Source organism: Hylobates moloch, unplaced genomic scaffold (genome assembly GCF_009828535.3).
Source record: "Hylobates moloch isolate HMO894 unplaced genomic scaffold, HMol_V3 SCAFFOLD_14, whole genome shotgun sequence".
NCBI lineage: Eukaryota > Metazoa > Chordata > Mammalia > Primates > Hylobatidae > Hylobates > Hylobates moloch.
The window spans coordinates 13,349,361-13,365,258 of NW_026652289.1; the positions used below are offsets into that span (position 1 = coordinate 13,349,361).

Sequence of the window (15,898 nt, forward strand, 5' to 3'; positions counted from 1 at the left end):
GGCCCTCTGTGTATTCTTTGGTATCTAGTTTCTTTCACTCAATGAAATCATCCATGTTGATATATGGGAAATCATCCATGTTGTAGCAAGTGGCAGTAGTTTACTCATTTTTGTTGCAGTGTAGTCCATTTTATGAATATTAAAATATTTAGCTGTTTTGTTGACATTTGCTTTATTTCCAGTTTTGCTATTATAAATGACACAAGTATGAACATCCTTGTACATGTTTTTTGGTACATATATGTACACATTTCTGTTGGATATATTCTTAGGAATGGAATTGCTGGATCACAGTATATATGTATGTCGCCTGAAACGTTTTTATGTCCACTGTTTATTTGGCTAGCCTTCCTGTCTCACTATAAAGGTCACTTCCTCAGTGAGGTTTATTCTAATCATTGTCCTCGTCCAACAAACAATTTTAAATTAGGTTCTCCCATTGTAATCTGTTGGAACTCCGTTATAGTACTTAATATAATTTATAATTTTGGATTTGTATGGTTATATAATACCTGTCTTCCTAATCTGATTCCTAAGAAGGTGTCACGGTACTGACTGTTTTTATTCCTAGAACCTTGCCAGGGGCCTGGTGCATGGTAGGCATTCAGTAAATATTTCTTGCATGAATGAATGAAAGTTTGTTTTTTTTTTCCTTAAACGTCACCAAGATTGGAATGTGCAGTTTAAATAGGACATTAATTTAGATAGTTTAATGTCTTTCAGCTGGAATTTTAATTACTTTTATAAGAGGAACCTTTTCCTTTTAAAATAATTTTTCTCTTTATATATGATGAAATGGAAAGAAGCTTTACTGCCAGTTAGTTATGTGATCTTGGATGAATGATCTAATCTCTACTCTTTTTCTTCTGAAAATGAGAAGCTTGGATTATGTGATCTCTAGGATCCTCATACAGGAGGTTCTCTGGCTCTATACCAAAGTGCTGTCTGCATGCAAATAAGCTCACCACAAACTGCAGTGCATGCAACCACAGGCAAATTGTGGTTCTAGAGAGATCATTCTAACATGCAGTCTTATTTTTACATTGTTATTGACCTTCTTTAGCTTAGTCTTCTGTATCAGCTGGGGAAGAACAGTGTATTCTCAGACTACAAGGTTTGACCCACAGCAGAATGTTGACATTGGATAGTAGGCCCTTCATTTGGATGGCTTTATTATTTAGCTTAAATTATTATAATTCATCAGAAGTTGGAGAAATTTACATTTAAATTTAATCCCCAAAATACTTTTAAAGTTAAATGAAAGTGACATTTAAGTTACCTATTGCTCTTGGATAAGAAGTTAATTTTGTTTCTTTTCTGTTCAGATGTGGAATTAGCAATGCAGGTGTGATTATCATGTGACAACTATGTTATATTTAACAAGCCTCTCTTTTAGAGCCACAACTCATGAAAATCAAGAAATAGGCATATGATTATGTCTTCATCTGAATTTTTATAGTTTGATCCTAATACTTCATTATTTGCCTTAAATTCTAATTTGAGAAACGAGGTTGTAATACAACAATGCTGAATAATGCCAGTTATGTCACATGACATAGTATTATAAGTAACTGCCGGACACAGTGGCTCACACCTGTAATCCCAGCACTTTGGGAGGCTGAGGCGGGCTGATCACGAGGTCAAGAGATCGAGAGCATCCTGGCCAACATGGTGAAACCGTGTTTCTACTAAAAATACAAAAATTAGGTGGGCATGGTGGTGCCGCCTGTAGTCCCAGCTACCCGGGAGGCTGAGGCAGAAGAATCACTTGAACCCAGGAGGTGGAGGTTGCAGTGAGACAAGATCACACCACTGCACTCCAGCCTGGCGACAGAGTGAGACTCCATCTCAAAAAAAAAAAAAAAAGTAAGTCACTCCAGAAAAAAGAAAAAGTTGGAGGATGTCAAGTAATATGATAGAGCACAATTGATATGTTAAATTTTGATAGATAACAATTGATATATTTATACTCTGAGTGTTTTCTGTAGTCTATAAATAGACCACCTCTACCGTTTCTATTTTTGTTACCTTCCAGTAGCTTAAAGAGGAAAAGTTGTAGGTTGGGCCTCCCTTCAGTCATGCATGAATTTGTTCGGTTAAAACAAGCTTGAAAACATGCACACAACTAAAATAAGGAAGGAGTTGAGTTGTCTGAATTAAGTTGTAGGATATTACTACCTCATGGCTTTATATAGTTTTAAATATTTCCTAACTTCTGTGATAATGAGCAAAAACAAACTTATTATTTTCCAAAGATAGTTTCCATTTCAACAGGTAGAATATTAAAACTAAATTATTTAGGATGAATATAAGGAAAACATTGATGGCAGGGTATAACAATATTTACCCTTCCTAAGGCCTCCATTCTGGAATTACTAAATCTTCTCCTTTCTTAATTTATTATCTATTTAGTATTTGATGAGTGTTTGAGAGCCTTGGGAAGTGTGGGCTATGGGGCCATTCTAAAGATTGTAGGACTTACTAGTCCCTTTGAAGTTTATAAAAGTCCAAATCAATCAGGTGCAATGGCTCACACTTACAATCCCAGCACTTTGGGAAGTTGAGGTGGGAGAATCGCTTGAGCCCAGGGGTTTCAGGTTACAGTGAGCTATGATCATGCCACTGCACTCAGGCTTGGGTGAGAGTGAGAGATTCTGTCTGGGGAAAAAAAAAAAGTTCAAATGTCTATTGAACTTTTGGCTAATGCACTCCTGGTCTAGGGTAATTAGAGAAAAGTACTTCTCTGATCCCTTAGAATTCTAGTAGCTTCTGGCTCTCTCAAGATAATTGGCCAGAGTTATCTCTCTCCTTTCTGAATTTATCCAGTATTTCAAAGAATGTAATGAGAATAATTTTTTTAACATTTTATTTGGAGAAATAGTGTAACTGTTACGTATGTCACCTAGCCTCCATAATATCAACTCACGAACACTTTTGTTTTTCTATATTTCTACCGTCTCTCCCTCATTTATTTATTTATTTATTTATGTTTTTATTTATTTATTTTGAGAAGGCGTCTTGTTCTGTCACTCAGGCTGGAGTACAATGATGTAATCTCGGCTCACTGCAACCTCAACCTCCTGGGTTCGAGCTTTTATGCCTTAGCCTTCCAAGTAGCTGGGATTACAGGTGTCTGCAACCATGCCTGGCTAATTTTTGTATTTTTTTTGTAGTAGAGATGGGTTTTTTACCATGTTGGCCAGGCTAGTCTCAAACTCCTGACCTCAAGTGATCCTCCCACCTTGGCGTCCCAAAGTGCTGGGATTACAGGCATGAGCCACCACGCCCCACCTGATTTCCATTTCTTTTACATGAAACACATGGCAGTGAGAATTCTGTCAATACTCTTTAGGCATAACGTAAGTACATGAGTTTAATAGGCAGTGTTTTAAAAGCGTGTTGGATCCATGGGTGAATTGAAATATATTTCTAATACATAAGTAAGATTGGTTTTTATGTAGCTTTTTAATTGTTCTGTGATTAATAAGCCATTGAAAAATGAATCTTGTTAATTGGTAAAATTTTCTTATTGTCTTTATGTGGCAAGTTTTGGTTATCCCTCACCTGTTACATATTATTCTACCTTTATTTTTTATTTTTTAGGGATGGGGTCTTGCTATCTTGCCTAGGATGGTGTTGAACTCTTGAGTTCAAGCAATCCACTTGCTTGGCCTCTTAAAGTGTTAGGATTATAGGCGTGAGCCACCACACCCAGCAAAATGATTCTTTTTGGGCCCATAAAGAAGTTTTTCTTTTCTAATAAAGAGTTGGTGTCAAATGGAAAAAAAAAAGCTACCTAAGAAAAGGTATGAATGAAAGATGGTGTTGAGTATGACATGGGGAAAATAGAGTCTTTTCCTTTAAAATAAGCTATAGAGGGAGTTAGGTACTATTTATTCCTGAGGTGTTATAGCAGAAACTTTAGAAGTTGGAATTTGCTTTAGCTTATATGTTTAGCTTAAAGAGGAAAACTAATGAGGTGCAGGCCGCCTTACCTCAGCTGAACTGCTGTCGATCTTGATGGGCTCAGAATCACTCCGAAAGCAATTCTCTTCTAGGACATTCCTACCTACTTATGGTTAGAAATCAGTAACTTACAAAGAAAGGTTTGTTTTGCTTAGCATCTCGTTTGTTTAATAACCACCGTGAATAGGAGGGGAAAAAAAATACCTCTTCACAAAAGGGAGTTTATTCGGTTCATTGAAAGTGCAGTGGGTACCTTGAAAGACTGCACTATCAGGAAAGTGACCTGAACTTCCCTAACACTGTATCTTCCGAACTTTCATTTCCGCTCATTCTTTCAGTTTGCTTCCTCTGAGCTCCCCACACACCCTGCCACTTCATAAACTTCAGTATTTTAAACCCTGGTTAGCAGTCATTTAACAATGCCTGTATTTGCCACCCCCACCTTACTACTCCCTGCCACAGACATACACATTTGAAAGTTTCCAGACATAACTGAGGAGTTGTTGAATGTGAATCTCAGTAATGAGGGCATTCAAATACTTTCAATGATAAAATGTTTTACCTCTTTTTTGAGACGGAGTCTCACTGTGTCACCCAGGCTGGAGTGCAGTGGTGCATCTCGGCTCACTGCAACCTCCGCCTCCCGGGCTCAAGCAATTCTCCTGCCTCAGCCTCCCAAGTAGCTGGGATTACAGACGTGCATCACCACGCCCACCTAATTTTTGTATTTTTAGTAGAGACAGGGTTTCACCATGTTGGCCAGGCTGGTCTCGATCTCCCAACCTCAGGTGATCCACTTTATATATTATCTTTAAATTAGCAAAACATGTTCTTTAATGCACAACCTTTCCATTTGTTTTTGTCTATTAGATGAATATTTAATCAGCAGCTGCAGTGTTCCATTCAGAGTCTCTGTGTTACGTTAGGTATTGTGTTGAGATATAAGGAAATGATGCTAGGTGCAATTGCTCATGCCTGTAATCCCAGTACTTTGGGAGGCCAAGGCAGGAGGATCACTTGAAGCCAGAAGTTTCAGACCAGCCTGGGCAACATAGAAAGACCCTGTCTCTACAAAAAATAAAAATTAACCGGGTATGGTGGCACATGCCTATAGTCCTAATACTACTCAGTAGTAGTCTTGTAGTATTAGTGCCTGTAGTCCTAGCTACTCAGGAAGGAGGCTGAGGCAGGAGGATCACTTGAGCCCAGGAGCTTGAGGTTACAGTGAGTCGCGATTGTGCCACTGTACTCCAGCCTGGGTGATATAGTGAGATCCTGTCTCAAAAAAAAAAAAAAAAAGGAAAAAGAAATAAGACTTAGTTTCTGTTGTTACTAGTTTACATGTAACTATAGTATAAAATAGGAGGAAGATTTACCTCCAGCTAGAGTGATCAGGGAAAATCTTTGGGAATGGGAGTGGTGTTTTAATTTGGAACTGAAGGATAGGTAATATTTGGAAATACAAAGATGATTAAAGGTTGGTCCAGATGAAACAACAGTATGAAAAAAGGGAGAAAGGGAAGAGAATGTGGAACATGTGGGCAACAAAATTATTCATTTTGGCTGAAGCATGGGATGCAAGGGAGATTATTAAGGGAAAAAGAATGATGGTGATGATTGTAAAATATTTCTAAGTGCTGTATTTTATCTAAAGATTATACATATTATTTTATGTAATGTTGTATAGCCTTTCTTATTTTAAATAATCTCTTTATAGTAGAAGATTCTAAAATAATTTTCTGGAATTAAATTACCAGAGAAGTGGGGCAGAAATTTAATTAGGTTCATCCCCCTTCCATCGTGTATTTTTGTGAATTTTATGGAGTCTCATAAAATAAGGAAATCTTTTTTCCCCATTAAAAAATGTACAGGGAGGGAATAGCAAGGTATTTAGAAGAGTTTACCTTATTAACGTCAGAGATAAAAGCTTCTTTATCTGGCAATAAATATATGTATTTTTAAAAATTATTTTTGCTGTTTACATTGAAAAAATTTTAATTTTGAAGCAATTTAAAACATAAAGAAAGGTTGAAGTATGGTACAAATAACTTTTTTCCTCTGGACTTCTTCTTTTTTTTTTTTTTTTTGCCCCAGAACTGAGTGGATTCTCTGGACTTTTTAAGAATAGGTTGCTGGCGTGATGCCCCATCACCCCCAAATACTTTGCTATGTATTTCCTAGAAAGACATTCTCTTGTAAAACTATCATAAAATTAACAGTGATGTATTATGGCTATCTAATCCTTATCCTCTCTTCAATTTTTACCAATTGCCCCAACAATGTCTTTTACAGCAAAAGGATCCAGTTCAGATGTGTACATTTTATTTTGTTGTCATGTCTCTTTAGTCTCCTTAAATGGAAAAATTTCTCGATCTTTGACATTTGTGGCCTTAAAAATGTTGAAAGTGAAAGCCAGTTACTTTGTAGACTCTCCCTCACTTTGGGTCTGTCTGATGGCTCATGCATAGATTCAGGTTATTCACCTCTGGCAGGAGTATTGCAGCAATGGTGCTCTTTTCATTGTGTCTTGACAAGTGGCTCACAGTTTTGATTTGTCCTCTTACTGTTGGTGTTCACTTTGGTTTGCTGTTGTTGTTGTTGTTGAGACAGGGTTTCACTCTGTCGGCCAGGTTGGAGTGCAGTGGCATGATCTCAGCTCACTGTAGCCTTGACTTCCCAGGCTCAATCAACCTTCCCACCACAGCCTCCTGAGTAATTGGGACCCCAGGTGCATGCCACCACACCTGGATAATTTTTATATTTTTTTGTAGAGACAGGGTCTCGCCATGTTGCCCAGGCTGGTCTCGAACTCCTGGGCTCAAGGGGTCCTTCTGCCTCAGCTTCCCGAAGTGCTGGGATTACAGGGGTGAGCCACTGTGCCAGGCCCCTGTTGGTGTTCACTTTGATTACTTGATAAAGGTGATGGTTTGCTAGGCATGTCGGGAAGACTTTTTTCCCTTTATAATTGTTTTGCCCGTTCCTCGTGAGACTTTCAGTTCATAGGCTTATAATCCATTACTCTTATTATTTATTTTGATGCTCAAATTGTCCTGGATTTCACCAGTAGAAGCCACTTCAAGCTGCCTTCTGCATGTTTGTGACATATCTCAATTATCCTTTGAACACTTACTTACTTTTTGGCACAATACTATGTTGCAGGCTCATTTTGTCCCTGCCTTTACCCTGGAATCAACCATTTCTCCAAGGAATTCTAGTAGTTCCTTTTAGTGGAGAATGGTATGTAGAAGCCAAAGTATGCTAGGTATGCGCATTGCTGTCAGAGTATTGTAGATCCTGGGTCTGCTCAGTGGCTAGTGCTAAGGAGTATATGTAACTATATATGTATATGACATATATACTTATATCTATGTTTCTATCTTTTTGTCTGTCTTCAGTCTATCTAGAAAACACTGGTAACTCCAATTCTTTTTTTTTTTTTTTTTTTTGAGACGGAGTCTCGCCCTGTCACCAGGCTGGAGTGCAGTGGTGCAATCTCAGTTCACTGCAACCTCCGCCTCCAGGGTTCAAGTGATTCTCCTGCCTCAGCTTCCCGAGTAGCTGGGACTACAGGTGCCTGCCACCACACCCAGCTAATTTTTTGTATTTTTAGTAGAGACAGGGTTTTACCATGTTGGCCAGGATGGTCTCAATCTCTTGACCTCGTGATCCGCCCACCTGGGCCTCCCAAAGTGCTCGGATTACAGACGTGAGCCACCACACCTGGCCTGGTAACACCAATTCTAATCAACACTGTCCATTCTAGTTTCTCTCTTTGTATTTGTGAGTACCTTCTCTGACAGTGAGAAACCTGGCTCTCATTATCCTTGATCATACCCCATAGATAACCACTCTCCTGTTGCCAATGTAGCCTCCTCCACTGCATAGGTGCCCTCCTTACCCCACTGGCACTTCAAAACCCTGCCTTCCCCATCCCTCTCAAGCTCTAACTTACCATGCCAGGGTGCCCCTAACACCCATGGGTGGACAGTCCTCTCCTCACCCTAGTCAGACTTCAGGAACTCATGCCAGGCTGCCCCTCCCACAAGCGGACGCCCTTTTCCCCTGCCTCTAGCTTCAGCTTCTTGCACAGGCCATCCTTCTTCTCTTAGTGGCCATTACTGGGCCTCCCTCCAGTCTACTCAAAACCTTTGAAGCATATATCATAAAATAGGGAATACTGTCCTTCAGATACAAATATATTTATGAAGAAGATACTGTTTTCTCTTAAGAAATTGGGAGTGTCTGGAGTTAAAAGTACATTTGGCTCTAAGAGTATGCACTTTAAGATGTGTGTGTGGGTGTGTGTGTATCCTGTTTCCTGAGTCTCCGAATAGAATACAAACATGTAAATAACTAAACTGCCAGGCATTTGTTTGCATGTTTGAATTAGATGATAGTCTAATAGATGGGCCTTCATCAGTCCTGAGAGACATATGTTCATGTATTTGGAGTGTAATTAATGAGAAGATAGTTATTATGCGTTATTAGAAGAGAGAACATTTTGTTACATGGTAGTTTAGGTTATAGAATGACTTTTCTGTTTTCTAAAGGAAGGTGGTGACTTAATGTTAAGAATATGTTTTTTGCTCATGCCTGTAATCCTAGCACTTTGAGAGGCTCAGACAGGAGGATTGCTTGAGCCCGGGAGTTTCCAACCAGCCTGGGCAACATAGAGAAACTGTATCTCTACAAAAAAAAAAAAAAAAAAAAAAATTAGCTGGACATAGTGGCACATGCCTGTAGTCCCAGCTCCTTGGGAGGCTGAGGTAGGAGGATTACTTGAGCCTGGGAGGTCAAGGCTGCATTGAGCTGTGATTGTGCCACTGAACTCCAGCCTCTGTCTCAAAAAATAAAAATAAAACTATATTTTCTTCTTAACTCCTACTGCCTCCTGGCATTTGAACCCAAATGATGATTGCTGCTGAAATGGATATATCTAGTACTTTCTACATTACTATATTAGTGATTGTATTTTAAATGTATATGGCATATAACTTGTAAAACTCTAGAATAATATTTATCCTGGAAGTCATGCCTTCTGTCCTGAGAGATATAACAAGTCTCTCTAATGTTTACAGTACGTGTGGTACTCTTAACGAGGCAGTATTTAGAAGGCAATTCTATTTTGCTTTATAAAATGTAATTAAAGTTTATATTGTAATGTTTTATATTTGGGTTGCTTGTCATGGAATGTTAGGATTAACTGTTGTATAAACATAAGATGTAGGCCGGGCGCTGTGGCTCACGCTTGTAATCCCAGCACTTTGGGAGGCCGAGGCGGGCGGATCAGGAGGTCAGGAGATCAAGACCACAGTGAAACCCCGTCTCTACTAAAAATACAAAAAATTAGCCGGGCGTGGTGGCGGGCGCCTGTAGTCCCAGCTACTCGGAGGCTGAGGCAGGAGAATGGCGTGAACCCGGGAGGCGGAGCTTGCAGTGAGCCAAAAAAAAAAAAAAAAAAAAAAGATGTAATAATAATAATAGGAACTCAAGGAATGCAGAATGAAATATAAATCCCCATCACTTTAATGGGCTGGTGAAATCTCCACTCCCTAATTTCATACTGGGTGGTTTGATATTGGCCCACACTTAATAATGAACATGTTAGAGAATCGTGAAAATATCAGCTAATTGAGTGATTGAGTCGTTAGTCTTAGGCCTGTGCTGCAACTAGCAGAGCAAAGCTCATCAGAAGGCAGAAGCCAGATCACTGGGAAGAAGACTTAAGCCTACGTGGTCTGAAAAGAGGTAAAGCAGGCAGGGAAAGTGAGATGTTCTATAGGACTCTGGAGAAGAGCTTCAGGCAAAGTAGAAGATCTCTAATGCAAAGTACAAAGGAGTATTAGGCAAAGCAGTAGGCTGAGAAGAGCCCTTTTGTTGGCAATAAAGATGGGCAGGAAATGAGACAGTCATAAGGATCTACTTACATGATTTTCTGTTGCCAAACATCCTATTTCGTAGATAAAGGAAAGGGGATAAGTGTAAGAGATAAGAAGTAAATAAGATGTGAACCAGTCAGCCAGGAGGTGAGTTGAGTGTGGTGTAGATAATGGAAAAGGGAAAGAAGCAAAGAAGGAAAGAAACCTGGAAGGAAAGGAAGGTATCTTTCTCAAGGATCAACTGTAGACTGTGGGATGTATTATTTGTATTTGTCCTTTGAAATATTGGTTGTTAATATATCTTTGGTTCTTTGTGAAATTTTTAATGTGTATTTGCTAAGTGCTAGGAAAGTTTTTCCTTTAACATTTCAGGATTTGATTTTTTGTTGTTGTTTTTTCTTAATACAATAATCATAATAGCCTGTCTTAGGAAAATTATTCTGTGGTTTATATTCATTAGCAAGATAACGTTAACTTTACAGCAGAAGAAATAAATCAAGGCAAAGACCAGACTTTTGTCCTTTCAGAATCATATTTCCCCATTCTTGCCCTACATTTGTGTAGTCAAATGTTGCCATTAGCTTTTATCATTTAAATGTTTTGTCAGTTTCTTAAGTGTCAAGCACTATTCTGTCAAGAATAAAAGGATAAGAAGACAGAGTTTAGATCAGTGGAGAGGATTAATTAATTAATAGATGGTCTTGGAATAATGTATTAACTCTTTGGGAAGAATACTAATGTTACTAGTTTGAGAAAATACTTTATGCAGTACATTTATTTTAAGAATATCAGATTTAGAAACTTTTGATTGAAACTCTGGATTTATACTTAGCTAAATAGAATCCAATGTTTTAGGTCATTTTTCTTAAACTAAAACTTTTTTTTGTAGCATCTGCAGAAAAAGAGGCAATCAAGGCTACATACTCCAAAGTACTGGATGCATATGGACTCTTAGGTGTTTTGCGGTTAAATCTTGGTAAGTTTATCATTCAGTAGAACTCATCCATTTTTTCATTTCTATTTTGTAATTCTAAGGATTTGAGAGGGACTAGCTATGAATTATTGTAGACTCCATATTTAAGCTACACATGTGCTAACATCTTTTAAACATTAATGTAGCTAATGTTGTGATAATGTTTGTTGCCCAAAAAGGCATGCTACATGCTCAAACTCATGCGAGTGGAAGTTCGGAGACAGTCTCTGGTTTGATCACTTGAAGAGGTAAGTATCAGTTGTCAAAAGAGAAAATCAGAACATTCTCCTTTTTGTTGCTTCAGTGCATTTAGGAAAAAGTGTCTTCATGAGAACTACACTGATTTTTCTTGGTTTGTAGTGGAAAAGACATCTGTTTTGAATTCAGAAAGTGTCTGCTTGAGCCTTTTTTTTTTTGCCAAGTAATGTCACCGTGAGCTGCAGAGTAACCTTTGCAGTTACTAGTTTATCTGTAATTGTGCACCTCAAAGTGTTCTTCAAGATTGGTACTGGTCCATAAATTATTTTCTTACTGATCCGTGATAAGATAAGGAGCTTGCACTATGATGCAAATCAACATGTGGCTTCCTTCACTGATACAGTCTTACTAGAAAAAAAAGTCAGCTAAACTAAAGGGTGAACTTAGTAATATAGTTGATTTCCATTCTGGTGTAAGTGTCCTTTCTCATTGTGAGCTGGTAACAGTTCATGGACCATACTTTGAGTAGCACTGGTCTATTAAATGGATATTTGTCATTTGTTATGAATCTATCACATATAAAGCACTGCGCTTAGGTGCTTTACTGATTACTCCTGGGTAAGCCTCACAGTGTAATGAGGTATTTGCTTTAATCTCTTTTTATAAGACATGGTATCTCAGGTTGGTTATGCTACATACTGAAATTGGTCCAGGTAATAAGTAATGGAGCCGAGATTCAGGGCCGCTTCTACCTGTGTCAGAGCCCATGCTCACAGTATACCATTGCTCAATTTCAACTTTATACTAATTTCAGAGGCTTTTTGTCATAATTACATGAAAAAATCTCTATGGAAGTTTTTGTAAACCAAATTGCTTTATAAATTGTTACCAGAGACTTTTGTCCATATGTCATCAACATCATCAGCTGATAATAGTATACCATTTTTTCAACTTTACTATTTACAAAGAACTTGTTAAAGTGAGTGTGAATTCATTATCTTACCTGAATTTTCTGACAATCATTAAGCAAAAGTAGAGAAGGTAACACATACTTTTTTATTTGATAATGTTTTTTTCTTGTTTGTTTGTTCATGTGGTTTTTTTTGAGACGTAGTTTTAGCTCCTGTTGCCCAGGCTGGAGTGCAATGGTGCGATCTTGGCTCACCGCAGACTCCACCTTCCAGGTTCAAGTGATTCTCCTGCATCAGCCTCCTGAGTAGCTGGGATCACAGGCATGCACCACCACGCCCAGCTAGTTTTTTTATTTTTAGTAGAGATGGGGTTTCTCCATGTTGGTCAGGGTGGTCTTGAATTCCCGGCCTCAGGTGATCCACCTGCCTCAGCCTCCCAAAGTGCTGGGATTACAGGCGTGAGCCACTGCACCCGGCCAATTATTCGATAAAGTTTTTTTAGCCTCAGAGTAAGTTCAGGAACAATTTCGTGTGAGATTATCCTTTTAATGTTTAAATGCTTTTTTATACTTAATATATTTAAACAAGGATTTTTTCAACCAAAATGTCTAGTGAATTTCAACACATCCATGATAAGTTTAAAATAATCACAATGTCAGATTTTTAAAATAGAGGTGCAAGAAGAAATGGAATAGCTTGAAAATGTTGGGATTTTTCATCCAGTAAAATCTTTGGGTTTTGCAGGTGATACTATGTTACATTATCTGGTCCTAGTCACTGGATGTATGTCTGTTGGAAAAATTCAAGAATCTGAAGTTTTCCGAGTTACTTCCACTGAGTTTATATCACTGCGAATCGATTCTTCAGATGAGGATCGCATTTCCGAAGTGCGGAAAGTTTTGAATTCAGGAAACTTTTATTTTGCATGGTCTGCATCTGGCATCAGTTTAGATTTGAGTCTTAATGCGCATCGTAGCATGCAAGAACAGACAACTGATAATAGATTTTTCTGGTGAGTTCATTTTTTCCCTTTTGGTGATTTGGGACATAGTACGTTCAGCAGTTGTTAGGTCATCCAAAACCTCCTCACCATGACAGCAAGAAAGGAGGAAGGACCCTGAAGACCCTCGATGCCCCTTTTCAGCAGGAAGTAGCTACAGAGAATGACCTCTACCCCATCTCCCAAAAGATTTCTGGGTCCCAGCGCCTTGAGGGAGCAATGTAAGAGTAGACAGTCAGATATGAGCAGGCACGAGGGGGTGGTATCCATGTTGGAAAGAATGCCCCGGAACACCTCTTAGGATGCTCAGTACTCACTCCATGGTCGAACTGTCAGAATGTTGTTAAGTAGATCCTGATAAGGAAGGAAAAAGGCAAAGGGGAATTTCTGAGAGCTGAGCAGGCATAATGAGTACAAAAATCGATGGCTATACCTTCCTGGGGTGGTGGTAATAAGCAGTGCCACCATTAGATGGATTCATATTGATCACTGGTTCCCGTGCATGTGCATTAAGCAGAGTAAGGGAGGATCCCCCAAACTTTGGTGAGAACTGGGTAAAGAAGGAACTGAGACAATAGAAGATAACAATGCAGAATGTTTTGGGGGTGTTTCCAGCAGGGTCAGCCCACTCCTTTCTTGGAGTGTACTTGTACTTCCCCAATAAAACTTTTGCTTGCTTTACGAAAAAAAAAAAGTTCAGCAGTTGTTATGTCTAGAGATAACAAGGGATAGACACTGCTAATTGAGCGTATCCCTCTTTCCTTCTCTGGAGTCCTCAGCAGAGCATAGCAGGCAGCCACTGTCGGTTTATTGAAGTTGGCATGTGACATAAAACCCCTGTGCTCCCCCGATCTAGACTGAACTTTCATTTCTAAAATACATTTAAAATAGTTGTGTATCTTTAGAAATGAATTTAATTGTAACAAAACTGTGTTACTCACATTTCCTATTCTTGGTTTTGAGATCTTGTCTCTGGCAGCATTCCCTTTCTAAGCCAACATTCCCTTATTATTCTAAATTTTAAGGTTATAAGTAGGTGGTCTTGATTCAAGAGCAACAGACTGTGAAGAAGTAGTATACTGGGACAAAGTCTAGTACTATAATAAGTTAGGACTTATGTAGGTAAGTGTGATGTATTTCATGATTATGCATAACTGTGCTGTATTCTAAGTAGGCACAAATGGTGAGCAGAACACATGGGACTATAATTAGCATTGTTCTATTGCAGCAGACCAGATTTCTAGTATAGTGGTTCTGTTGTTTACAGCCAGCACTGATGTTGACTTTTTCTGTTGATATCATGTGGAAATTATGTTTTATTATGTTGACATATGTTATAAGGCCAAAGTTCAGGACTGTCTGCTCTTGGCCTCCCTTAACAGTTCAGATTCAAGATGTTTCCTCTTGTTTACTTTTTCTCTCTCACACTTTCACTGTCACTTATATAGTCCTTGAGTAGCACATTCGGGTGTCACCCATTTGCCCTAGCTGTCAGAAGACTCAAAGTCAACAACAACCTTAGGATAAGCAACTAACTTTAGAGCAACAGCTTGGTCACATTGTAGCTCACATGGAAGTGTTTTGACCCAGAGTGGTGGCATCAGGGAGAAGAGTGGACAGAATAAAAACAGGGTGTATAGCATTATGTGTTAGAGACTTGGGTTTAGCAGAGAAGGAGACCATGAGGGAGGGGAAAGGAGAGAGAGGATGCAGGGACTAACAGGGCAGATGAATGGACATGAGTTCCTGCCTGCCCAAAGAAGCTAGCAGTGATAGGATGTACTTTTGTGAAGCATTGAGAAATAGGCTTCCAAGAGTTAAAACCATGTCAACACTACACTTTTTCTAGTAGAAGATGTTGAAGTCCCTTGAAAAGGTAAATGTGTTGCAGCTGTCCTTACATTTTTTTCCCTCCTCATTTTTACCCAAAGTTTCTTAGATCGAGAGATAAAAGCTTTCATGCAACAATTAGAAGTCAAAGCAGATGCAGATATATTGCCTAGGTTTAATCAGTAGGAATGATTAATTGGTTGGTTGGTTGATTGATTTTTTTGAGAGTGTCACTCTGTCGCCCAGGCTGGAGTGCAGTGGCGCGATCTTGGCTCACTGCAACCTTCACCTCCTAGGTTCAAGCAATTCTCCTGCCTCAGCCTCCTGGGTAGCTGGGACCACAGGCGTGCGCCACCACACTGGCTAATATTTTTGTGTTTTTAATAAGGATGGAGTTTCACCACGTTGGCCAGGCTGGTCTCCAACTCCTGACCTCAAGTGATCTCCCTGCCTCAGCCTCCCAAAGTGCTAGGATTATAGGCATGAGCCACCGTACTTGGCCTCATTTTTTTTTTTTTTTAATTCACTTAAGAGTAGAGATGGGGGCAAAGTCAGATAAAAGAAAGCCTGGGGTTTGTCCAGCAGGAGACAGGTTGAACAAAGGGACGGCCAGAGCACCAAAGGTGAATTTTGCTCATTTTACAATTTTGCTAAGGATTGGCATTCTTGAGCTTCAGTTTATATAGAAAAACAGAAACTTTTGGAATTCATTGTGCATACCCTTGCACTTAGTAGCAATATTTTCCAAGATACAACCATGCAATTTTTGTAGCCAAAGAGTGGCAGATACCTATCACAAAGCCCAGATAGCTTTACTCCATTGGAAATTCTAAGCTGCTGCCAGTCAAAAGTCATGTATAAATTTAAATGCTAAAACAGTGACACACTGACAGCAAAGAAAAATGAAAACTGACAGCATAGAGAGAAACTCTGCCTGCACAAAATGCATTGGATTTAAGGTCTATTTAAATGGGGACAAGTAAGTTTCTTATAATTTTGCTGTGGCATAGGTCTCAGCTGTGGTGATTGGACATACTGGGTCACAACCAATTTGAACTTTGCCTCAGATCAATGTGGGTAATAGTAAAGTATGGAAGTTTAAGTCAATGTATTTTTAAAATAAGTAATGGTCATCAGATTT

At 38.9% G+C, this 15,898-nt stretch overlaps 1 protein-coding gene across 21 annotated transcripts in view; it reads left to right on the plus strand.

Moving 5' to 3' along the window:
- Positions 1-15,898, plus strand: part of SYNJ1 (synaptojanin 1) — a 102,298-nt gene that overhangs the window by 17,593 nt on the left and 68,807 nt on the right. For all 21 annotated transcript variants that reach the window (XM_058427968.1, XM_058427970.1, XM_058427972.1 and 18 more), the window contains exons 3-4: positions 10,735-10,821; positions 12,672-12,939. In XM_058427968.1, coding sequence (XP_058283951.1) covers positions 10,735-10,821; positions 12,672-12,939 — 355 coding nt within the window. The remainder of the gene's footprint in view (positions 1-10,734; positions 10,822-12,671; positions 12,940-15,898) is intronic.